The sequence below is a fragment of the Candoia aspera genome, chromosome 4 (genome assembly GCF_035149785.1).
Source record: "Candoia aspera isolate rCanAsp1 chromosome 4, rCanAsp1.hap2, whole genome shotgun sequence".
Lineage (NCBI taxonomy): Eukaryota > Metazoa > Chordata > Lepidosauria > Squamata > Boidae > Candoia > Candoia aspera.
This window is the reverse complement of record NC_086156.1, coordinates 28215966-28242171: the sequence shown is the minus strand read 5'-3', so window position 1 is coordinate 28242171 and position 26206 is coordinate 28215966. Positions and strand designations below refer to the sequence as shown.

The 26206-nt window shown below is 34.3% G+C and overlaps 1 protein-coding gene across 14 annotated transcripts in view; it reads right to left on the bottom strand.

Moving 5' to 3' along the window:
• The window catches only part of PHF14 (PHD finger protein 14), a 144224-nt gene that overhangs the window by 81445 nt on the left and 36573 nt on the right, over positions 1-26206 (bottom strand). For all 14 annotated transcript variants that reach the window (XR_010067945.1, XR_010067946.1, XR_010067944.1 and 11 more), the window contains exons 10-16: positions 22676-22782; positions 21280-21375; positions 19359-19462; positions 17871-18002; positions 14268-14436; positions 4899-4949; positions 4664-4785 (exon numbers count right to left, since the gene is read on the bottom strand). Coding sequence is in view for 8 of the 14 variants with exons in the window: in XM_063303699.1 (XP_063159769.1) it covers positions 4664-4785; positions 4899-4949; positions 14268-14436; positions 17871-18002; positions 19359-19462; positions 21280-21375; positions 22676-22782 (781 nt within the window). In the remaining 6 variants the exon portion in view is untranslated. The remainder of the gene's footprint in view (positions 1-4663; positions 4786-4898; positions 4950-14267; positions 14437-17870; positions 18003-19358; positions 19463-21279; positions 21376-22675; positions 22783-26206) is intronic.

The window sequence follows — 26206 nt, the reverse complement described above, 5'->3', positions numbered from 1 at the left end:
GTCTGAAATAGTAGTTTCCACACTTGGCAGATTCCAATGATGCATTTTGCATAGGTGGAAACAATTTCTGCTCAAAGCAGAAGACAAAATCCTCTTCTCACTCGAGTCCTTACACATTTGAAAAATGCATACTGGAAGATTTTGAGGGTTAAAGAGAGATGGGGAATTAGTATTAATGGATAAGTAAATGTTCAGTGACATAAAACTAAAAATAATGTTATATCTAAGAATTCTGTAAAAATATCTGAATCACTTACTAGTCATCTGTACGTGTGCAATAGTAGTAGTGCAGAATTGAACATAAATGTACCACATACTACCTATGACAGGTATTTTAGCTATAATAATATAAGAGAAACAGATGACTATTTTAAAGATAATTCTAAGACTCATACATATAGAAATAAATTTAGAGTATAATTCTTTAATAAATTAACTTCTCAGCCTATACATAATTATTATTTAAAGAATGTCGTATTACAGAAATTATATTAAGCCATAAAAAAACCCTTGTCAATTATGGTCTATTTTACTATGCATACCACTGTATTTGTTCCTGAAATAAAATACAGAAATAATTTAAATAAATATGCATGCTATAAAAATTGTCCAGACTAAAGTCTGGGGAAAAATTAAATAAAAATGTGTTAAAATATATAAAAATCAGAACATCACCAATAGCATCTTCCTTAATTTTACATATGGTATTTGGATATATATATATATTATTTTGGAAAGGTCATGGAGATTACATTAAGCACATGGAAAAGTAAAAACTCAGTAATAATATGATCCAAGTGCCATATCATCTTCATTTGCACCTTGAGAACTAGAAACTTTAAAGTGCAGTGTTTTCAGGAAACAGATGTTCTATAATCCAGGTATGACAGCTGGAGATATATTATGGTCCAATACATCTAAAGAACATGCAGAAAATTCAGCAAGTTGTGTCAGTCAGGAGTGGCTGACCTCAAAGATGAATATTTCTTTCACCTCAAGTCATAAATACCATTAACCATATTTATTTCAACCATTCTTGGGATATCATCCATACCCAAACTATGTAAATATTAGATACATATTGCTAGATACCCTACCACAGAAACAATATTTCTAGTAAACACATTGACCAAAAAGATACTTGGTAAAAAGTTGGTTCTCAAAGTGATAAAACATTCAAGCAACCATTACGTAAACAAACAGCTGCAGATTTCTCCATTTACAATGAAGGGAGCACTTCCCTTCTGGTACATCCTAAGACTTTGAGGAAAAGTGTTAGAAAGTCCCAATGTACACTGAGATGTATTAGTTCTAAACTGAAAATTAGTTTACTTGCTGGAATTCTTATACCACTACTCTTTCTTCTTAATAAATTTTGCTAAAGAGAATTGTGTGAATTCATGCTTAAGAAAAGTTACTTCCATTTCAGGCAGCTGCCAAGGGAATGACAACCATAAATGGAAAAAAAGCAAATAAATTACAGAGTACAGAGCATAACATAAGAGTTTGCACTGAATGTACAGTTGTTATCTTACACTGGCAAATTAAATTTAAATTAATGTAAAAAAAAGAAGCAACCAGCATTTTGGTTATAAAAGCCAAATCCAAAATTTTGGAAGTAAATGCTGCACACAATTTCACTAGTATTGTTAATTTTTCAAATAAACTAGGAAAGGGTAAAGCACTGCAACTGATCACATATGTTATCTCAACTACAGCCTTTCTCTGAGAAGCAAGATTAATTCACTTTATAATATTTCTGGTCACTACTGAAAGATGGAGCTGAAGCCATTCCTACAACCCTTTTAAAAAATGAACAGCAATTCTTTAACAAAAAAAGTACCCTACTGATAATGGAATTGAAAACATTTTTGACTGCTGGGCAAAAGAAATAAACTTAATACTTAGAATCCTTAATGCTTGGTCTCCCAAAGACATTCTTTTAATGCCAATCAATCAATCAATCAATGTGTTTGCCTTAACCAGAAATAATATTCAAAAGCTGCTTGAAAATAAAATCTGTGCATGAAATTGTCCACAGATAAAATAAAAACATCTAAAAGTTTTTAAGTAACTTGGAAAAAGGGTCTGCATCTCAAATAAAAAGCCAAAAAGATAAGCCAGATTTATATGTTGTACCAAACTTATCAATATAAAATGAGGTGCAACATAAAATACCGGCAGTCAGCTCTACTGGCATGAACAATGAAGCTTTAGCATCTAAAAAGCATACACAGAAGCAACTAAACTCCTCAGAACAACCAACCAAACAAAAGAGATCCTTTTTCTGCTTTATCCTTTCAGGACTCCTCAGAAGACTGTGCTGGAAGAAATGCACTAAAAACAATTGGGAGTTATCACAAGCTCGCAAGCTTGTAACAATGCTATTTTCTTGTAAACCATGTTGAGACCCTTGCAGAAAATTCAGAGAACAAGAATGCAGACTTTTAGAACCACACCACTATTATCAAGGCACCTACAGTAAATTATCCCACCATCGTACAACTACACACAGGAAATCATACTTTCAAAGAAAGGGCTGAAGGACAGGCATGTGGCAGCAGTTCCTACTATTAACGTGCTGAAGTGCTGAAGGGCTGAAGTGCCAGGCATTACAAAATTAAAAAAAAAAAATCTAGCTGAACTATGTATCATTTTCTGAAGGTCTTAAGAAAAGGAAATTGGCAATATAATTTGTGGTCAATAAATAATCAGATACTGTATATGTGAAATTTTGCCTCTGAATGCAATACTACATTCTTCCTAGTCTCTCCCTTAAACCATCAATATTCAATATGAGTATGGTTCCAGGTTTGAAATTAAACATTCATTATATTGAGGTAGATGTGAGGTGCTAAAAAATCACAAGTAAAACTTCATTCTAAATTATTTGAAATGCTGAATTATCATAGAGACAAGCATTGCAATGCCATTTGTGTAGCTCATTGGAATTAATTTGTTCTTTATTCTCCTTAACACACTTATTTCTCAGGTCCCAGTAGCTTTTAATTTTTGATATATTCCTTGATTTACCAGTACCTGGAATATTACTAAAAGTTTTAATTTTAAAAAAAAATTGTAATGAAATTAAGGATATTTGCTTACATAATGATCAAAACTGAGTATTTTTCCCATGTATAAATTATTATTAATTCAATTTATACCCTGGTTTTCCTACCCTAGGGTTCTCAAAACACTACACTATCAAATGAAGTAAAAAAATTGGTTGTGATGTAATTTTCTTTCCAACTAAAGCCAATTAAAATTGCTCAAATGGTTCCATTTTCATAGCTGACAGTTATAAAACTAAGGGCAATTCACTTGGAATTAAGAAATATTAACTACAATTCATTACCTGATCACATTTTTTAATTTGAAATCTGAATCATAAAATGTACCTTCTATCTAGAGCTGTGTATTATTTTTACAATTCTCTATCAAAATTGGGGGAAGAAGAAATTGGGTAACAAATTGTCCAAACTTCTCAAGGAGAAGGAGAAATCCTCTAACTTTTTTTAAGGGAAGGGCTTCCCCCTTCACAGTGACTATAGTATTATTGCTAAAAAAGCTAATTAGGAGGGTTATCACTTCCCTCATCAAGTCTTTTTTGGGATTTAATTGCAGGGTGGTAAACCAAGGAGTCTGCGTATCACTGGAAAAATGACTGTACAATGAAAAGTAGAATGTTTATGTGCACCTGTAACTTAACAAAGTGTCAAGCCCCTCACACCACAGCACAATGAAGGAACCAAGAATTAAGGACTTCAATAAACTGTTTTTAATACAAGGATTAGGAGTAAATTACAGAATCTTAAAATCTGCAATAGTAGCTTCAAATCCTCATTTATTAGTGAGTTTATTAAGGTGGAGTCTTTTTGATTGATTGAATCTCAGCAGCATGGGCTGAGCTGATTTTATGAGATAAGCTACTGACAAGTTTTCCCTCCAGTTTTCTTATTGTTTGTGTCTAAAATTCCTTGTTACATTCCTAGACTCCTCACAATTGCTCATACCAAGTTCGTGCAAGAACACTTAATCTATGAGAATGGTTTAGAAATTCTCTCATTTGAAGTGATTTCTAAAGCCAATTCTTGAATATGAATTAGTAGAAAAATGAAGTAGAATGTTACTGCTCATCATTGTTCCTAATAATTGTTCAGATTATTACTGCTGTTGGTAATACTTTCTAATTAGAAAACACACCATCATAAGGTATCCCTCAGATTGCACTGGAATAAAATACTTCAGTTTATAGTCATCTGTATGACTTTTAGGCAAGTGAAAGCTAACTTTACACATAACTTTTGTGGTAGATCCTATAGCACACAGATAGGATGGCTGGCTTGTTTATCTTTTATATCCTGTTAAAAGTCCTGGCAACTCACCCTGACAGGGAATTAATTCTTTTTTGTATGAGATTGACAGATAAACACATAGACAGAGCTCTACTGCATCTAAATCCACAGAGGAAACCTATGCAGCAAGTCAATTAGTGGATGTAAGTGGATCAGATCATTGTTTCTGAGATATGGCTTCCCCTTAAATCAGATTTTTTTTTAAAAAAAAAATCTACTTTAAGAGTTCATTCATTACAGCCATGATGAGAAAGTGATGAAGGTGGAACTTTAATTTCCTTTGGAAAAGATCATAGCATTAGCCCTACCTGACTAGATTTTCATTGTCTCCAGTTCCCTTACATGTAGCACATTCTGTTCTTAAATCCTCAGACTTAGGCTTCTTTTGTACTACAGATTGTCTTTGCCTTCTTTCTCTTGGAATCCGTTCCTATTAGGAGGGAAACAGAACAAGCCAAATATGGGGGAAAAGTTTTAGCAACATTATTCCTGACAACATTTTCATCTAGTCAATAAAAATGAATTAAATCACAAGATTCCAACCTCAGGTTTTTCTTCTTCTGGAAGATAGCTTCGTTTTCGTCCTCTAGTCCTCTAAAAGTAAATAAAATTTAAAATTAGTTCTTTTCAAGCTCAACAAAACCAAACAAAAGCTTTTCTTTTAATGTAAAACTCTGTAAGTTCTGTATTCAAAGAAAGTCTTTATGCAATTGAAATAATACTATCCACACAAAAGGAAAGTTGTAGGGGAAAAAAAACCTTTAGTAACCCCCCCCCCCCAACTCTATATGTACTGACTGTTGAGGATTCATGTTACCTCTGGAAAAGAAAACCAGAAAAATAGGGAAGAAAGTAAGAAGCTGGCTAGCAGGTAGCTAGACAAAGCCTATGAAAAGGACTGTCTGGCTGTAGTAATTGATCACATGGCAAGAGGAGTTAGCTGAGAACTAGAAAAAGGCAATAACCAGAGATGGCTACAGCAAACCACAGTGATGCTGGAAGAATGGCACATGTGCAATAATGTCATGACACAAATCCCATCTTATGTACTTGTGTCCTGGCATCTGATGCAAGTATGTATGTCATGTATCATGAGGAACGTTTGTCATTTTTACCCTCATTGTCTGAACAGAAGCCCATGGAAAGAACAACTCTGTCAGCCTTGTACTCTGAATAGGTTCCTCTGAGTGAGACAAAGGAAGCAACTTGAATCAAAGCAAACACATTTTTGGAGAGATCTTTTCCTTGTTTCATTCTAATAATCTCTTTTTAGATGTTTTTGGTAAAGACGATAATTTTTCTTTGAAATAAGAAAATGAATCTAAGATTTTAATGTGGCTGATATTGAGCAACTCTTCTTCACACAATGTTGAAACTAAAAGCATTTGTTATTCCTCACTATACTGCTATTTAGTCCTTTTTTAAAAGCACTATCAATGTAAAAAATAAAGCAAGTGCAGTATGCATGTTGAAAAACGTGCAAGGGGGAAACACTGGCTTATAACAGGTTTACTACAGGCTCATTGAATGTTGCCAATCAGGCACTGAGTAGTTTACAAAACCATGTAGTATTTGGGCCGAAGCATCTCTGGTCACTTTTTTTATCTCCAACTTTTAAATTGAGTTGATCGAACAGTGTTCAACCCCTCTGAAGTACAGAGTTATTTCATTGTAATATCCCAAGGGTTATTTGGGAGGTTGTGCTATGACAAAAAAATGCATGTGGTCCAAAGATTGGTTTTCTACTTACACATCACAAGCTGTAGGATTCTGACTTGCATACAGAATGGCTGCACTGTTGAATGCTCAAGAAGCACATTTTATACATCAAACGTAAGGTAGTGCAGATATTTTTGCCTCTGATGTCAAACATTTTTTTCAGAATATCCATGCCCTTCTCAACCACAGGCACAAAAACTGCATACTCAAAAATAAACAGTACAGTGCAGCACTTCACTGTAGGACTCTACTTATCTCCTCACTAGAATGCACAGCAGCCAACCAGCAGCTCATATCACATGCCAGAAGCTTCAACAGTCTGTGATCACACAATTCTGCTTGAGTATGCTTATACTAAAGATATGCAACAAGGCCAGCTGATGGCAATCTATATACATAAATTCCAATCAAGAACTCCAACTTGCATCAAACTGTAATCAAGATAAAAAAAACAGCTGAACAATTCAGTTTAATACACACATATACCCTTCATATTAATATCAGAACAATGATCCTCCCTCAAAACAAGAACCACAACAATAATAACCATAGCTAAGTGAAGTGCTTCTACAGAGCTACTGACAATTTTGCAATACTATTAGCTGATTTTACCTTTTCAGCTTATAAGAGGAGAAAACTGATTAATTTCAGAAACATTACAGATGAATAAGATATAATAAAAACATGTACCCACACATACAGATTACATGTTAGAAAACATATTTTTAAAAAAGGTACTTACTGTACTAATCTTTGGATCTGTATCAAAATAATGCATTGTTTTAAATATAATTTGCTTATAAAATGCTTTCCAAATATTTGAAAGATGGCATTATTAACTGCTCTTAGTTGAACATATTCCATATGGTAACTAACACTGAAATACACAAAGGGCATTTCCAGGCTGTTGGCTTCATTGTTGAAAATTCAGTAAGACAAGTGCAAAAAGAGACTCTGAACTTGGGGAATTTCAATTGTTCAGTGTTACCTAGGGCAATCAAGTCAATCCCTTTTGTCAAATTATATGGTGATAAATTAATATGGGATGAAATGCATGAACATACTGGTGCCAACAGCTACTGGCAGACAGTCCTAAAGCTACAGTACTAATGATATAATAACATTTACAGACATATGGAAATATTGTAACTTTTTCTGTTTGTTACTATGAAGCAAGCAGGCATGGAAAACAAATTGTAGATTCAAGGACTCCATTGTGAAAATCTGCAACACATTTCTGCAAAGGGCAACACCATCTGCTTCCACTGGCTAGTATAACAGAGCAGATGGAATTATTATCACACCAGAAGTGGCAACTCTTTCTGTACTGCCAACTGATGGTACCGTGTATTTAGGTTACTTTACATTTACAATGTCAGGAAAGGAAACCAACTAAAATACAACAAAAAGGCTCCATGAGTCACAACATCCTTTAAGTCCGTAGATTAAGCAGTCACATTCAGATCTTTTCTTTTTCAGAAAAATGACGAATTTTTTTACATAACAGTATTAATCATATAATTTACTGTATATATAAATATTCCCATTACAAAAAGCCTGATTAAATATTACAATATACTGCAATAAATCTATAATTTACTCTAATATATACCATTTTAAAGACAATACAACAACATGGGGGGTTCATTATAATAGCTTAGCAATGTTCTCCTGTACAAAGCCTTTGTCGTTTCAGTTACAAGTATTTTTGATTATGCTTGCTTAGCTAGCCTTTCTAGAACCTATTTGCTCGTCATTATCCATTAGGGACCTTCTAATGTTAGTATGATCCAAACCATTAGCCACTGTTCAGTATATATTCCAAATCAGTTAAAACATATGAACTTTAAATGTGCTCTCAAGCAATAAAATGCTTTCTATATAAAATTAATTCAATCAAAGCAGTCTTTCTCCAAGTACACTCACTTTGAAAATGAAAAGGAGAGCCAGTCTGGCCTAGTGGTTAAGATGTTGGGCTAGAAACCAGGAGACGGAGAGTTCTAGTCCTGTCTTAGTCCTGAAAGCCGGCTGGGTGACCTTGGGCCAGTCACTCTCTCTCAGCCCAACTCACCTCACAGGGTTGTTGTTGTTGTGTTGAAAATAGGAGGAGGAAAGAGTAATAGGTATGTTCCCTGCCTTGAGTTATTTATAGAAATAATAAAGGCGGGATAGAAAATAAATAAATAAAAAATAAACAATTCAAGAGGAGGAACATATGAGAACGCTCAACAAGCAATCTCCAGCATGCCTACATGAAACAACCTAAGTCCTTTGATGGAATGTTTTGAAACTTAGTTCTGTTTTTTATTTATATTTTTAAAGAAATGGGAAAACAATTAATAGTAAGTTTTGTTGTACCTTCAGTTATTTTAGTTCTACAACCTATTTTGGCTTGCATACTTTTTATGTATGTCAATGTGGTTAAGATGTTTGACCTGTACTGGGAAGACCTAAGTTTTAAGTCCACTCTCAGCCATGGAAACTCATTACATGACTGTGGCCAATCACTCTAACACAATTCTATTTACTTCACAGGGATGATGCCATAGGAAAAAAATTGAAGATGGGAATGCTACGTATGCTGCCTTGATCTCCTGAGGAAATCTGGGATACAAATCTAACAACTCTATAAATAAAAATAAATACCTGCTTCCATGGCAATTCCATGGCTTTATTTTAATCAATCAATCAATCAATCAATCAATCTATCAATCAAAAAAAATAAAGACAGCAATAGATATTACCACAGGAGAAACCCTGTAGGCTGGCCTAACAACAAAAGCAGAAGGTGTGAAACTGATTCGTTTTGTCAGTTACAGGTAGCAGTTTTGAGCTGGCTATCCCAGTGCCAGGGTGAGCATTCCAAAGAGCAGGGGAGTGGGGAAAAGGAAAGCACAGTCGCGGTTACATGATTTCCCACTTAGCGACCACTTTGCTTAATGACAGAGCTGCTGGTCCCAATTGTGGCTGCTAAACAAAGACTACCTATAATCGTTTTTGCATTATTCTTTGCTATAAATTTTATTTCAGTTTATTTCTTATTCTTTGTTACTTTAACTTGCGTAGAGGTAAGGTAGAAATTTAATAGAGAATATTTAATATTCAAAATATTGGACCACATTCTAAGACAGTTATCATCTTTTCAAATACAAAGATGCAGTAGCATATGCTTATCAGAGTTTATATTGTTCAGTTTCAAGAATTACAGAAATATAATACTAGGCTGCTATGATACTTCCAACTTTGAATAATCTCTCCTAGTAATTTCATGAAGAAGTTAAGAAACATGACTGAAATAATTGATTATAGTGGAATCACATATAATAGTCCCCAACCACCACTTTATAAAATCTTCCTTTGAGTAAGAAAAAGAAGATTGCAAAGTCATGCACACAATTTACTGGAAAACTACCAGTCCACTAAGAAATTCCATAAAATCAACCAGATCACAATCCTTGCTTCCTTCCAGGTAAAGGTGTTACTCTCCAGACTAAAGTATCTCAGTAAAGATGTACAATTCCTTTGGAAGAGGTGCTTTGTAAGTGACGTGACTCCCAAAAGGTGCTTCAGAGTGCACAGAGAAGCATGAATACAGCCTCAGTCTATAACTCTTTAAAGCAGCTGTGTCTTTAGGCCTAACATTACAAAGCTCCTTTTTAAAAAAACTGAAAGTGCTATACAGTCCTATTAAATATTAGGTCTGGGCATGCTTCAAAAATAATTTGGAAGAACTACTTTGCAATGCACAGGAACATGAGAATACCAACTCATTTCATTAAAGCAGGCTTTTTTTAATTTTTAATTTAATTCTTATCCCTTTATTATTTTTATAAATAACTCAAGGTGGGAAACATACCTAATACTCCTTCCTCCTTCTATTTTCCCCACAACCACAACCCTGTGAGATGAGTTGGGCTGAGAGAGTGACCTGCCCAAGTCACCCAGCCAGCTTTCATGCCTAAGTCAGGACTAGAACTCACAGACTCCTGGTTTCTAGCCCGAACCTTAACCACTAGACCAAACTGGCATATCTTTATTGTGATTTCTTAAAGTAGATGTATCTCTTTGTATATTCACACAGAAGTCTGAAAAAAAGATAGCTGCTTTAAAGAGTATACTCTAAAGTACAGTTCAAAAGTACAAAACATTTTTGACACATGCACACCAACAGCCCTGTTAAATATTTGTCAAGTATTGTTAAATTTTCTCTATAATGCATATATGCAATAGTTTACTTCTATTTACTAGAACTATTTACTTCCAATTTATATCAGTGATTGTATTCAAATGGAAATGACTTTTGCCTGATTTTTTCCCACCATTTACATTTTAGCCATAGGGCCATAGTTTCAGCACCTGGCACTTTTATATTTATTTTTAATTAAAACCAGATGTAATTAACACAAACAAACATCATGAAAACTTTAACCATCTGCAGATGGTGTGTCATCTGCCCTTGGATGATATCCCAAAGATGTTTATATCCAGTTTAGGTCTTGTGACATTCTACTAAAGATTTATACTGTTCCTATTATAATTAAAATTAAGCTCCAGAAAAGCTATTTGATCACAGGTCATGAGAAAAACAAAAATAAAAAGATTTATTTATTGGATTTCATACCCCAAATTTTATCCCATGTGAGATATGTTGGGCTGGAAAAGTCACCAAGTATGCTCTGTGACAGAACAGGAAGTTGAACTTGGGTGTCCCCAGTCTAGCATTTAAACTGTTATATTACACTGCACAATAAGCATGAGCTAAAGAGCTCCATATGTATATAAATATATATCTGAAACTCCCCATTTTAATTCAACATGGATAGTTGCTGCTATAGTATGTCAATATTTGAACTGGAGGTCTGGAAAACATTTCAAGGTCAAAACACTCTGGCCCAGAAACATCTCATTCTAACTTGCAATGGCTGCTGAGAGGGACCTTTCCACTCTATTCTCAGGTTTCTGACTTAGAAACAGACCATTTCAGCTATCTAACAGGCACTAAAATTGTCGTTTTGCAGCAAGATTGAAAGAGGTAAGAATGGGATGCTTCAAGGTAGAAAAGTTTCTGATTTATACACATTCTTAGGAGAACTGACAAATGGCTCAAATTCTTTGAGGGAAATGTAACATCAGTTTGGCTTTAAAAACCCTGTAGACAAGAGGAAGTAAGGGCACAAAATAATGCTGAAAAATAAAAACTCAGGAAAAAGTTCCCACTGCTCTTTCCATTGGGAGAAATAAGGAGGAGGAAAAATTAGTATTTAAAATTTCCTAATGTACTATCCTGCACAAGATATAAGAGGTAAAAGCATTTTTTAAATTGACACATATGGCAATTTTGAAAGTAATTTCAGACATATTTAATAATTGTCTTCTTCTACCTTACATTTCTATAGCAACCTTCATCTGCATATAAATTAGTGAATACACAATTTTGTAAAAAGTATTTTAACTTTTATTTTTTTTCTGACTCTGATTTTATCTGCCACTGAGCTATAGTATAACTACAGATGAACAACATTTAATGGTTGTACTTATTTTAAATATACTTTAAATGAAATATAATATCTAATAAAGTATACAAAATCAATATAAGCAGATTCTCCTGACATAAGCACATTATTATTCAAAGATGAAAATAATTCAAAAACATTATTTAGTAACGATGTAAATAAGTGAATCATTGCAGAAGAACAATTCTGTATGTCTAAACTAGGGGAAAAATAAAATGTGCAGGATATATAACTTCTATTAATAATTTTCTATGTTGTTAGCATGTGTCTCAGAAGAAAGGGTAAGTTAACGTGAATCTCAATATTTTGAGTAGGATTGCTGTGTGTTTTAGTTTAGGTACCCACCCACAATATTCAGTTTTCTCCAATACACGTGAGGCATTATAACAGCAAAACCACAGAAGCAACTACAAATCTGACAATTTTATCTAGGATCAATTTTCTAGCATATATCCTGTCATATTATTAATACCAAAACAACCATACAGACAACCTACAGCCCACATGTACACTTTGAAAAGTCTCTGCAGCAATAAGTTGCATATCTTCTGCCTTATCAGTGCTGTGGCTGCAGTGGCCATTTGAGCTGTGAGCACGACACCTCTATGTGGGAGTGGAAAGAAGATGCTCCATTTGAAATCATAGAAGAAAAAACAAGTGATTTGTTTCTGTCCTAGAACTTTTATTCCCCTCTCCAATACTAGGCTGGGAGAAAAGCTTCCTTTCCTCTGGAGCATAGAAGTAAATGTGAATTGAAGTAAGTCTGTGAATAAGAGATGGGTCCATGCATATAATAAAGCCATAACACAGTTTGCTTGTTTGCAATTTAGTATGCTCTGCAAGTAGGTTAGGATAATAAACCAATCTGAAACCATGGTTCCTTGATGCACAAATGAGAATCATAATTGTGGTTCTACTGATTTATTCTTGTGTTTCTATGTGTTATGCCAGACCTCTGACCAATCCAGAGAGGTAGCTAGAAGCAGCTACAAATTAAAGGAAAATAAACTGTATGACTGGTTTTGACTTGTTTTTGCCTCAACAAAAACATGGTTAAAAGAAGCCAGGCATAAAATAATATGTCAATGTAGTTAATGTTAATGTGTCTGTATATGCCACCCACAAGCATTCATCACTTATTACATATTTTCTAGACAACAAGTGTATTCCAAAATGATACACAACAATAAAGCAACACATTGACCACAAAACCCATAGAATAAGACTTGGTTTGCGAAATTGTGCACACCTTAACTGCTCTTCCTTAGAACATACAGCTCTTGAGGAGAAAAAGGTTGCCAATGACAGATGTAACATATTTAGCTGGAATCCAAGCTAATATATCTGGGAGCAGGGGGAAGGATCATTACTGTAATTCAGTAACCAGGAGTAATATACATAATATGATCTGTGTTATAACACTGTATGAACCCAAGCAAGGTAATTATATTCCAATCTTATTAATCAGGGTGCAATAATTCTGGGTAAACTGCAGTTGAGCCATACTTCTGTCTGGTAACAATACCTGGGATAAATATATTATTAAACCTGGACAAAATTAATACTTTGAGTTTTTAAAAAGGAACCTGACAAAATAGAATACAAAGTGCTTATTTCTTGAACAGTATTCCCTACTATTTCTTAAACTGTAAGATGGAATGTTGCTATACATTAATAAAGGCAATATAAGATAGTACTATACAGAGAACATTTTCCATAAAACAGCACTTAATCACCCATAGCAGGCCACAGATTATACAAAGAAGGTTAATCTTGTCAAGGCAGCAAACCACAGAAGCATCCCAGAATGAGGGATTTAAGTGACTCAAGTTTATTGTCTAACTTTGACAAGCAAATATGGCAAGACCTCATTAAAAATAGATTAGTTACAGCATATAAAATATGTTGTTATGAAACAAAATTACTGGATAAATATAAAAATTACTTCTCACATCTAGTTTTTAAGTATCAAGCAATTCAGCATCACTGCACAGAGAGAGACAACTGTTCGCTCCTCAAATCCTATAGATCAAGTAAAATATGTCTATATTAGCAAATAGGTGGGGAAGAACCATCTCATAAACACATCCACTATTCTGAAATTATTTTCTTCGCTAGCAAAGATGCATAACTACTAATGACTCAGCTAAGTAACTTAAAAAACAGAAATATTCTGTCAGCAAAAAAGAGACTTGAAAGCTTTCCACTATATTTGAATTGCAGATATTCACATGGCATAGTTTGAACATGTGACATTTCAGAATGCACAATGAGAAAATTCTTATTTAACAGTGATGTCACATCAAAGTCTATCTCTACACAAAGAGTGAAAACTTACGCATGCAAACAAAATAAGATAATTTATTACTTACTGCTAGGAATTCATAGGGATCATTTTTGTTTACTTAATGTTTTAAATTCTGACATGCTTATTTGCTCAAAAGGAAAACAGTCTGCAGAATATATGAAATAAATGTAAGAAAAAACTCAATATTTGTTTTATTTTTCATGGTTAAACCAGCTTCTGATCCCAAAATATTTCATATTTTATACTATAACCTAGCAATAAGTTATTATTTTTAAGCAGTTTTACATTTTCCACACTGAGATACTTGACACTTAAACTTTTGGATTAAAACAAAAAGGCTTATATGTGTATCCTGCCTCAGCTGTCATTTACCGTGTTTCTGATAGGAATCTTCTTTGGTTCTGGGGGTACATCCTGCGGAACAAATTTTACTGGCTCCTTAATCTGCCTCCTTGATCGCTTAGTTCCATCTGGTAAAGTTTCCATGGCAATGTCTGCTTCCATGTCACTGCTACCTGCTTGGTCACATTCTGAACACTGCCTGGAAAGACAAAATATAAAGAAACTCAAACTGAATTTAGCAGCTTCCAAAGCAAAAGCATGGAGGCTGGAAAAAAAAAAAAGCCAAAGATGAAAAAAAGATCATGTTTAGAAAGCAAAAGAGCTCCAAATATAGAGAACATTTGAACATAAAATAAGAATCCCTTCCTTACTTTTTTTTCTTGAACAAAAGATCCCGTGATGTAGCAATCTGTTGATTTAAACTGCTTATTTTTTTTAGAGGTACTCACAAAAGCAGCATACGGTCTCAGTACATGTGAAAAAAAAGATAATGGGCCAAATGCCATTGTTCCACTCCCATCCCCACCAAGCTTTACTTATTTATTTAAAAGATATATGATCTCTTTTTTCATTAGCTACAGCTTCTTCCTCACAAATAATATCTCCCATAATGAATTTGCTCTCTGGGAGAAAGATGAGCTGAATCACCTTGGTTGTCTGTCAGGGGTCAATTAATCACTTCAAATTAAAGATGGCAAGAATCCCAATTTTAAAACAGGCATTTTACAAAAGGAGGAGAGATAGTTTAACATAAATCTGGAGTCTCATGAAAGAAAGCTGAGAGACAGCAGTTAACAGAAAGTAAACATAAACATTTTCTTGTGTGCTTACATAAAATTAATTATTTGGAATATATTACTTGGAAGATATTTCTGTCAGTACCACAAACGTAGCTACAAAGATTAGTCAGTTAAAGTCTCTGATATTAAGACCACTGCCCATACAAAATGTCTTTGTTTAGATGGAATCTACCTCTATTTTAATGTACTATTTAAATTAAAACAAATTTGCAGTATCCCAGGCGACACTACCATAACTCCAAGAGTATGCCTGCAAACACTTTTCTAAATCAAGTGTTTTAAAAGCCAAAGGGAGAAACATTATGCAGAGACACAAATGCACCTACTACTCATCACATTTGTAGCAGGCAGCTTCATAACAAATAACAAGGAATAAAGGAAGGTAAAGTCTTCTTTAGGTCAAGTTCAATTCTTGGTGGCTTCATGAACACACCCATGCAGTCTTCTTGGCAGCAATACTAAAGTGCTTTGCTACTTTCTTCTTTTGTTTTTCAACTTCCCAGTCTAACCCACATCCCTGGTATTCCCTAGCAGAATCCGATCCAAATACTAGACAAGTTTAACTGAGCTTAGCTTATGAACATGTAACGTCAGTCAGATCCTTGGCCCCTACTGTATCTTAACAGCTGCTCTGTAATACAATTAAACGAAAACTGTGCATGAAGGAGTATTACAAGAGTATTGTAATACTAAAGTAAATAAATTCAGTTTTATCTGCATTCCAAATTACTGAACTATTTTGATGGATAGATGGATGGATGGATGATGGTTATAAAGCATTTCGCTTGTATTGCTTATGCCAGTCTTCCTCAACATGGAAGGTGGACTTTAATATCCAGAACTAATCAGCAATGGCCATGCAGGCAGGGAAATTCTGTGCCTTGAAATCCACACTTCTGGGGATTTACTTGCTGGCTATATATATACATAATCTCAATAATTCTTTGAGCTGGAAAAGTATTCTAGCAAAAATCTATTAGAAGACCATTATCTTTCCAAACTGAATTTGTTTTACAACAAATAATATGTATTTCCAATATAAGTATTATTACTATACACTTCATTACAAATTCCATCAATAGTAAAAAATAAATCAGAATTTTGTACTTTATGTATTTTTTTCTTCCTTCTCCAAGAAATATGACCTTCCAAGGGTAAATGAAAAAGACATAATCAAATAGTAAGTGCACTATGAATAGCGGGGATATTGTTTTGGAACTTCACATTTCTAACGCAAACTTCAACAGAACTTTTTAGACTCTTCTGATTTTGAAAAGAATTTCAAAGACACATTTAAAGATGAAACAGATGCAATCAATAAGTCTCAATTTCTCTGTTATAATCCCATCACACTGAATATACCTCAGTTAAATTAAAAGTGAAAGCCAAGTTTCTGATCGTAAATGTAGCTGAAGCATGAAATTTGTAGCAAATACATGGAGCTTTTGGAAATAATAGGCCTTCTACCTCCTTGACTTTTTACCACTGGGATGTTCAGTTTATTTCTTCTTGATCAGATGGCTTTTAAAAGAACCTTTTTAATATGACTAAAAGGGAGAATAAAATCAGTGAATTACTATTCAATTTAATCTGGTCACTGAAAGTTAGCTTCAGTATTCACTATTACTGAACCAAAGCATTTTTTAAAAAATCCAGATAACGTACAATAGTTCCACATGTATATATTCAATCCCACAACATATTGGAATAACTCAATACGTATATTCAATTTACTTGCACTATGTTGGTATTTATTTATTTATATATTATTTACCATTAATTTTTATGCCACTATCCACCAGTCTCTAAGTAGGTATATAATGCAGGGTGGAGTCTTAAAAATTCGGTCACAGCAAAGATGTTGAAATTAATGGAGTTAATCTAAATGAGTTTGATCTTCAAGTCAGTGGCCCTTATTTGTAACCTCTGTATTGAAAGATGAATAACTTTAAAATGGAAGACAGTTCTTGAAGTTTAAACAACCCTCTATCACATCATTTCAGCCTATTTTTCAGGGTTTGTCTCTTAGAGACCTTCTGCTCCTATCTCCATCCTTAAAACCCTGAAAAAAAAGAAAATAAAGGCAAAAAAATATAATCAGCCCTGCCACTTCTGATGACAATACCACATCAATGAATGGCCTGCTGGAGTTTTCCATAATATTAGGAGACTGCCCTATACACCCTTCAAACACATTAGCCTTCTGCTAAAATACAACAGAAGGGCTGATGCTGTTTTGAGCTAAGATTTCTTCTGAAATCTTCTTTTGGCCAGAATGTAAGGACAAGAGCCAGATCAATAGAAAATAGTATCAAAATATCTCTTTTTTTCCTTTACCACTATTATCTTTTCCTTTTTCTACATAGCCTATTATTAACGACATTAAATACATTCTGTCAATTTTATGAAATTAAGGGAAGGTATGAAGGAGACCTCAAACCTTAACTTACTGGTCATTGTGGACAGATTCATTAAACAGAACTTTGGTTAACATTAACCATAGTTATGGTAAGTATTATTTCCCCTACCTGGGACAGAAAAGTTCTAAAAGTTAACTTCCAGGAAAAGAAATCAGTGACGTGTTTACATTAGTTCAGAGTAATTTAAAAAACCTCCCAAGCCACAATAAAGTTACAAAAGAAGGGACCTCAGTTTTGCAAAATTTCAAGCATCAGAATTGCTATGGAAACAAAATGTGTATAAAACTTTTGAGGAACTGTCCAGTAAGATTTAAATTAAAAACTTCGCATAAAAAAACTTCAGATTCCCATGTGGTATGATCTTATTTTTTAATCCCCAAGGAAATAGGAGAATACATTTATAATATTCTTACCAGTAACTGTTTTTAGTCTTCCTTGGCATCCTTGAAAGTGGAGGGTCCAGACATCCAAGATGATAATGGAGTTTACAAGTATCACACAGCAAAAGGAGGTGCTGATCATGGTTCTTCTTGCAAATCCCACAACTTGGAAATGCAGGAAAAGGTTTCATTTGAGAAAATGCATGTACTGTGCTAAACTGTCTCAAAGTTAATACGGGGTAGAATCCAGAGGTCCTTATGAATAAGCAGATTTTAAGCAGGTAATTAAAATATTCTTGTTTACTGGGGCATTTTAAAAGATTGTTACTATCTTGAAGTTCTTGAAATTTTAAAAATATGTGACCAATTTCAAATCCAAGCTAACTTTGATTCGTTTATAATTTTAGCCATATTGCCAGGGAATACATGAATCATTATAGATTCATTAATGCACATTTCTAAGAAAATAAGTCAGTGAGTGAGTAAATGAATAAATCAATCAATTAGGAGGAAAGCTATATTAATGGCTATTAACCATGAAAATTAATTATTTAGATATTTAAGAGTTGAATATTTTTATTATAAAATGTTGGAAAGAGCCAGGTGGAAATGGCTACTACTTTCTGAAAATATCTAGCAAACTACTGATAGACCTCAGTTTGTGGAGAAGAATGGTCTGATCAGACAAGGTATGTATTATATTCCTAATAATTGTTCATAGGCGTTGAACATTTATACTTAGATAGGTAAGTATATATGTACAAAATAAAGTCTCTGAGTAAAACTCAACTCCTAGTGACTTCCACATTATTTTCTTTGCAAGAATACAGAAATGGCTTGCCATTGCCTTTCTCCATTTCTCAGCTTCAGTCCTGGGATTCCCTAAGGACTGCCACTTAAGTACTAATCAGGGCACCAAATAATAAAAAGAATTATGTATGTGTAACAATGAGTATCTATGTTAATAAGTTTTAAAATACATGTGTTTATTAAAAAGGAAGATTAGATTCAAAGTCCACAGCAATTCTGTTCAGTCTTTTCTATTGGAGGTTGTTCATAAAATTTTAATATCAAATGGATCTCAATAATTCAGGTATAAAGTAAATTTTCTTTCAAACTGGAGTCAATCGGTAGTTAACATCCTAGCTTTAAGTATAAATAAAACAAACAAACAGTCAAGTTACATAGCAAATCACTGTGGCATCTAGAAATATAAAGCAATGGAAGAAAAAATATAACCAGTTGATTGAAACAGAAATTTAAAATTTGTTAAAAGCAATAGTGGCTATATTGGCCTGAGACACATAATCAAAGCCAAGGCACTAATATTTGTAAATCTTTTATTTTCCAAGTCTCTTAATCAACCAAGTTGTTAGAAAAGAAGTGGATGGGGAGAGAACAGAAAAGATTTGCTTTTTTCAACTTCAAATTTATGGTTTTTCATATGATCTAAAAAAGTTTATTTTTCAATTACGCAGTTTGCTCTCCCAACAAGCACAAGAGAGTATTGCTGCTACTTGCCTATAAAGTACTGCTGGAAGGGTTGCAGTCTTATGGGTTCCACCTTCTTTTTTACTGGGCTTTCTCTCCTTGGGTGCTCGCAAAATTGCTGGTATATTCAGTTTCTGTGGGGTTTCATGAAATATAGAAATATTGGTGAGACAAATATACAATGAACATATCCCTGTATTTTCTAGTCAGCACTCAAAAAAACTGAGATGTCAAAACTTAGAAAAACTGTCAAGTCACAAATGTGACTATGCCACATTTTCTGTCCCCAAATATCTTCTGAGAAATGAAACTGCATTCGCATATTTTTCAGTGCTATAGGGGGAAAAAAAAGGCCAGAGACATTAATGCCCTGGCTTTTTAACTTTTTTCCCTTTTAACAGAGAAAGCTTTAAGAGAGACAGGCAAGGACAAGCTGGTTTAGAAGGTTAAAAGGAAAAAGAAAAAAGAAAAATCCACTATACTTCACAAAAGAATACTGGAGCAGTTTATTTTCTTCAGCATCTCTGCTACAGTGGTGCTCCATAGGTTAATTAGAAAAATTATCTTATTGGACCAAACTCTCCACAAAGCAGGAGAGATTCTCTTCGGGTTTCTACTAATCTGCAGTGTGCTCGCTTCACAGACAGCAACCATCTATCAAAGTCATTTCTCAGTGGCCCTGGGGGCCTGCATCTGTTCAACCAACTGGAAAAAAGTGTCATGCAAGCTGTGCAAATCAAACTACTACTTTTTATTCTCATTATTAAATAATTGCACTAGGAAACACATTTGTAAATTTTAATTTATTTTTTTTAAAAGGGACAAATTTCCCATTAAGAAACTTACACTTACGGTAATAGATTTCCAGTAAACCATATTAGAGTAAATATACCAGCCAGCTTAGCAGAACTGTATAAGCGTTTAAGTGAATATCGTTAATTCTTCCGTTAACATAACTTAAAGGTTATTTATTAGACTATTCCGGGCCTGTGGTCTAATTTTTTTAAGACATTATTTTATTTTTTAAAATAATTTTAAAAGATAAATAATGTCCTGCATAATTAAAAAAAATCTAAGGTTTTTTCATATTGAAAATCACAGACTGCATCTACTTTCTTGAGAACTCTGTTAACTCATTCAGTATGTTTAATTTTGTGAATGCTAAAATGAGAAGTACTAAAGAGCAAGCCACAGAAATTAGTGTCTGAAAATGTAGCCAGTTACATAGGGGAAATATAAATTCTACCATTCAGAAATAAGAGAAGTGGAAATGAGGGAGAGAACAGGTAGATAACTGGAAACAAAAGATCCCTTAACTCTTTAAATGTAGCTAAAAATACAATACAATTAAATATTGGAACCATCTATTTAAAAATGCCTACAACACAGTGAATATAAAAATGATGGGATGCTGTATTCAGCTATTACTGCTATAAAAAAGCCACTGGTGCCTTAGGATATTGTGTTTCCTTAAAAAGAAAAAGAGTATTTCCATATAGATAATTAATTTTAAAATATTGTTGGTGTAGTATATTCACAAAAAGAAGCTCTGGAAAACAATCTACTCCAACAAAAACTGCTTGTCTGGAAGCTTCAATTGCTATGACTCAAAAACAACAACAAAAGACAGCGAGGAGTACGGTTAGATTAACTCATGCTTCAGGTTTAGCTTCATCACAAATGACAGGTCAATCAGTTATAGCAAATGAAAGAATTTTGCAAACAAGATAGCTAAAACAAAAACAAAATTAAGGTACAGGTTCCCAAGTACCTTGTGGAGCCCTAGATATATTTCAATCAGAAATCATTACCTCCGGGAGAAAGGCCAAGACTTTATCAAATGTATCTTTCCAGCCAACGAAAGTGACAGTAAAAAACAGAAAAGCATATTTCAAGGGATCATGTGACCTGAAAAACATAAACAAGGAAAAAAAAAAGTGGGGTGACCAACCTGTCCAATTATTCTTCCCAGGAGAGCCCACATTCCTTGCCCTTCATTTCGCAGTTTTGCATTCATATTCTGAAGTTCTTCTAAGGATTCACATAACTGAAAAAGAGGCAGAAATTATTTAGCATGTCTCTTCCAGGAGGAGGCATTCTTTACTTACAGTACCTTTTCTAACATAGGTAATTAAATAATAAAATTGTTCTTTCATGTCAATGCAAGTGAAAGCACTAAAGTTAATCAACCATTCATAACTCCAGAAAGAAAACAGGGGCATCCATCTGCTTAGTAAGAAAGAACATAAATAATTTTCTCTGACAATAAGATTATAATGGCAGTAGGAAACATCACAACAGTTCCACTCTGTTATTTCCATCTGTAAAGAAATGCCAAGTATTTCTATACTGGGAATCAAAACTTCAGTGCAATGAATCTGAACGCTTGAAATAAGAAAATATAAAATCACATTAAGTCTTGCAGGTTTAACTTGGAGTAACATTCTCCCCTCCTGACTACTCCTTATTTTTTGACAATTCCAACAAATAGGGACATATTCACAACAGGCACAGGCATGTCAGTTTGAAAGCTGGAGTAAATGGTAATTTTATCTGTAATGGTTAAATTCTATAGTTAACCATATATTTAAACAATATTGTATTTAAACCATTATATATTTAAATTTTATATTACATACCTTCAAGACTGTAGCAGAGGCTTTAAGAGTGCAATGCAAACATGTGGCCTCTGAACTGCAGAGTCACTACTGTCCCTAGAAGCATGGGTACTGATGCCAACAAAGAGTTATGCAGCACTGACTGTGGGTCCTGGACTCCACTGTAGTCTTGTGCTTACAAATAAGGGAGAAACATCTTCTTGAAATTACCTTGTGTTCTTTGATAGTGCCTTGTCTCAATGCCCCATTTCATTGAAAATAATCAAAGATAAGTGCAAGAATCTGATATAGTCATTTTTGATTTTTATTTATTTTCTATCCCTTTATTATTTTTATAAATAACCCCAGGTGGCCAACATACCTAATACTCCTTCCTCCTCCTATTTTCCCCACAGCAACCACCCTGTGAGGTGACTTGGGCTGAGAGAGAGTGACTGGCCCAAGGTCACCCAGCCGGCTTTCATGCCTCAGGCGGGACTAGAACTCTCAGTCTCCTGGTTTCTAGCCCAGCACCTTAACCATTAGACCAAACTGGCTCTCAGATGAGAGGAATGCTTCTCAATAAATTACTGAGTTGTGGATGAAGACCATTGAAACATTGGGGCTTAATTTAAGATTTAATTTTGGGGGCGGGGAGTTCAGTAAATTTTGAATCTAATTTCAGTTATATTTTAAGAATTTGTAAACTACAGCATATAATTTTCACATGACTGGAACAACATTCTTTACCTTGTTATATTCTACATGAAGTTTTTCCTGTTCATTTTCCAGCTTATCCTTAATTGTCTTCTGTTCTGCCATATTCTCCTGAATTTGGATCATGCGCATATTCCTCTCTAAAATAAAAGTCAGCACCTTACATATGTATGTGTTTGTATGAAATAAGAGACTGTAGTTAGAATCAATAATAACAAATAGCTGAATCCCTCATACTGCACCCTTAGATCACACAAAAAATGAAGATTAAGATCAACGCAAAAGGCGATAGTTATGCTAATATGCAGTTCCTATTTAGCAAAGCATAAGAAAATTCAATGACAAACAATCTAATTCTCATATGAATGCACTGAAGTACATGAACCAAAACTCCTGTGAACTGGATCTGATCAGCTAGCAAAGCAGTGATAATATATATTTTATATATTTCCCAAGACAGGAACCTCTCAGTATAAAACTTGACTTCAGCTATAAAAATACCAGTGGCAATAACCATACAAGTAGAAAACAAGTCAGAACAAATTGCACAACTTGAGAACATATGGACAAAGGAGAAGATCTGAAGAGTTTCTAACTAGTAAGTACTTAAAAAATGCCTGTTCCACTTTCCTACTAGTACAGTAAAATACAGTCAATGATAGAAGCACTATTTCATCTTAAATAGGAGGGAATGTTGGGTCAATTGTTTGCTGATCAGGATAATTTATGGAAAGCTCAACTATCTGTTCCTAGAGAATAGAGCAATAGACAAACAGAGCCAAAAGGTGTATCCTCAACTGAGCTGAGTCTATTGCAGTACAGGTAGTCCTCACTTAATGATGCTAATTGGAACCAGAAACCCTGTCATTAAGCAACGCAGTAGTAAGTTGAAAAACCATGTGATCATGTCACTTAGCGACAGCAGTTCTAGCAGTCCCAGTTGCCATTGATAAGCAAGGACCACATGGGTCGTTAAACGACAACCTCACATGACTGCAACTTCTGACATCCTGCCACCTTCCCCACTGATTTTGCTTGTCAGAGGCTGACAGAGAAGGTCACAATTGTGATCATGTGACAATGGGATGCTGCAATGGCTGTAAGTATGAGGACATTCAGTGCCATTGTAAGTTCGAACAGTCGCTGAACAAGTTGTCATTAAATGAGGACCACCTGTATTTTACAATCAATGGATGCATCAAACAAAGCTGATGATTGGAGAAAAGGTCCAGTCCAAACACTGTTCTTTCTGACAAAACCTAATTTCTTCCCTCACAAAGAGAGGTCCTATTTCCCCACTTTTGTAGTAAATACAAGTATCACAGAAGGCCAGTTTGCCACATTAGTACATTCATGGAACTAGCAAACAAATTCAAACAGAGCACATACAAAGCCCTCTGAAATCATTTTAAGATCCTATATATGAAGATATATTTCATTCATAGTAACTAAAAGTGAAAATCCTCAGAGAAGGTTAATCTGTGGATAATAGATGACCAGAATACTGTAACTTGTCCTCAAGAGAACTCTTTATATGAGTAATACCTGAAAACTAGGTTGGTACAGTTACCTGATCAGTATCCTGAAATACAAAGAAAAATTGGATTTGTCTATGAAATCCAACCACCTTTGGCAAATCTAATCTTGAATACTAGTAGTTTTCTCTTCTTTAAAGAAGAGAAGCAGCAGCTTCTACTTGACCTATTGTATTAAAACATATTTGAAAAACATCTAAAATTAGGCCAAGAAAAGAGGTGAAAATAGCATTATTTTGCACCGCTTCCATTTACATGTCTGATCAGTACTTGCCAAGAAAGCGGGAGAAAATTGTGTAGAGATCTGTCTGCCTTATAAAGCAAAAGGTTTTGTTGAGACCAAAACCTCTAACAACTTGTGTAGACTTATTTACACTATGAATCTAAGCAACAACTAAAACCATCCACCAGTCCACTAGAAGAACTTTTCAAAATTCCACATATATTCCACATACTGTATTTCCAAATGTCAGCTATTTGAAGAGCAAATAAGACTATTTTTCTGTTTTCTTTAAACTGACTCATGATGAGAGGCAAAAGGAAGCAATTCTATAAACAAAAAACCATGTTCAATTCTCAATATACGGCTCTAGAAAAAAATCTCTAGGAAAGAATCCCAGCTAGAGACAATTCTAATTTCACCTCACATGTCTTATAGTCTTACATTATGGAGGAGAAAGTCTTAAAATTTCCATTGAAGAAGTGGAACTCTGTAGTTTTATCAACAAACAGCTCATTCATTTCTCTTTCTGAGGGAAGCAAAAGCAAAATTAATTTTGAAATATAACTCCCTAATCAGACTGCTTACTATTTCTCTGTGGGGGCAAAGACCTTGTTGGTGAAATAACAAACACAAAAAATATTGCCAAGTTTGTGGGAATAGCCTGAGGTTAGATAATCACAAATTATCTCTTTCTAAAATCAGTGTTCAACCTGAGGGAATTAGTATTATCTTACAATTTTCATCACAGGGATTAATTGTGATGGGACAGCAGCATTATGAATCTCTTCTTGGCTGATTATTTCAGTTTTCCAAATCCTAAAGAAACACTGGATTTCTTTAGACTGGAAAAAAAATCTGACCTAAGGGACTCAACTCAGCAAACGAAAGAACTAGCCTTTTGTAGGAAAGAACTCAGTGTTAATGTATTGCCTCCATCTTCCATTTTTCTTTCAGTGCCATGAGGAACATCTTCAGATCATTACACTGCTTTTACACTGATTTCTACGCAATCTAGACTAATGACACCCAAAGTTAGATCCACATAACCTGTGGGAACACCATGGTACAATATCCTCCAGAAACAGTTCCTCTAATTGTTATCTGTTGTTGTCTCTGCTACAGAGGAGCAGGAATATGGGAAGAAACAAACAAGTAAGAAAAAAGATAGAGAAAACGGATACTGAAGAAAAGTGAGAGTAATTGCATTATTTTTTTCCCACAGCTATATACACTGAGTCCTGATTGGGTAGTTAAAGCCAGTTAGGGATTTAATTTAAGAAATTAAAGAATGGAAGAAAGAATCCAATGAGAAGCACCAGAAATTGTAGGGCTGTCCTTTCTTCATATGGTACCATGATATATTGGCCACAGCAATGGCCACATGCAAAGTTGTCTCTGAGGAAGTGATTTGCCTGGGCATAAGGGATGAGACCTTTCCCCTGTCAACTGTATCTCAACTTGGAAAGCTAGAAATGAATGGTGGGAGGACTGTATATTTCTCTAGTCTTCAGATAGTGTAACTCAATAACTTCAGCCATTGCTTGACTTCAGCCATTGCTCTGGCTTCTTCTAGGTATAAAATTTTCTATCCTTTATTGAAAAATAAATCTGAACCTTCTATTTTCACTTCATTCCTAGTGGATGCCATATTTTAAGAAACTTAGAATCATGGATCTGAAATAATCTAAGGCCTCATGGAGCCCATGCTGAGCCATAGCAGGTCTACATCACCCAGTTGTCCATCAGATAATGGAGCTAATTGCCAGAATGATTAAAACTGCTCCTGAGAGCTATAGTGATGGAGAG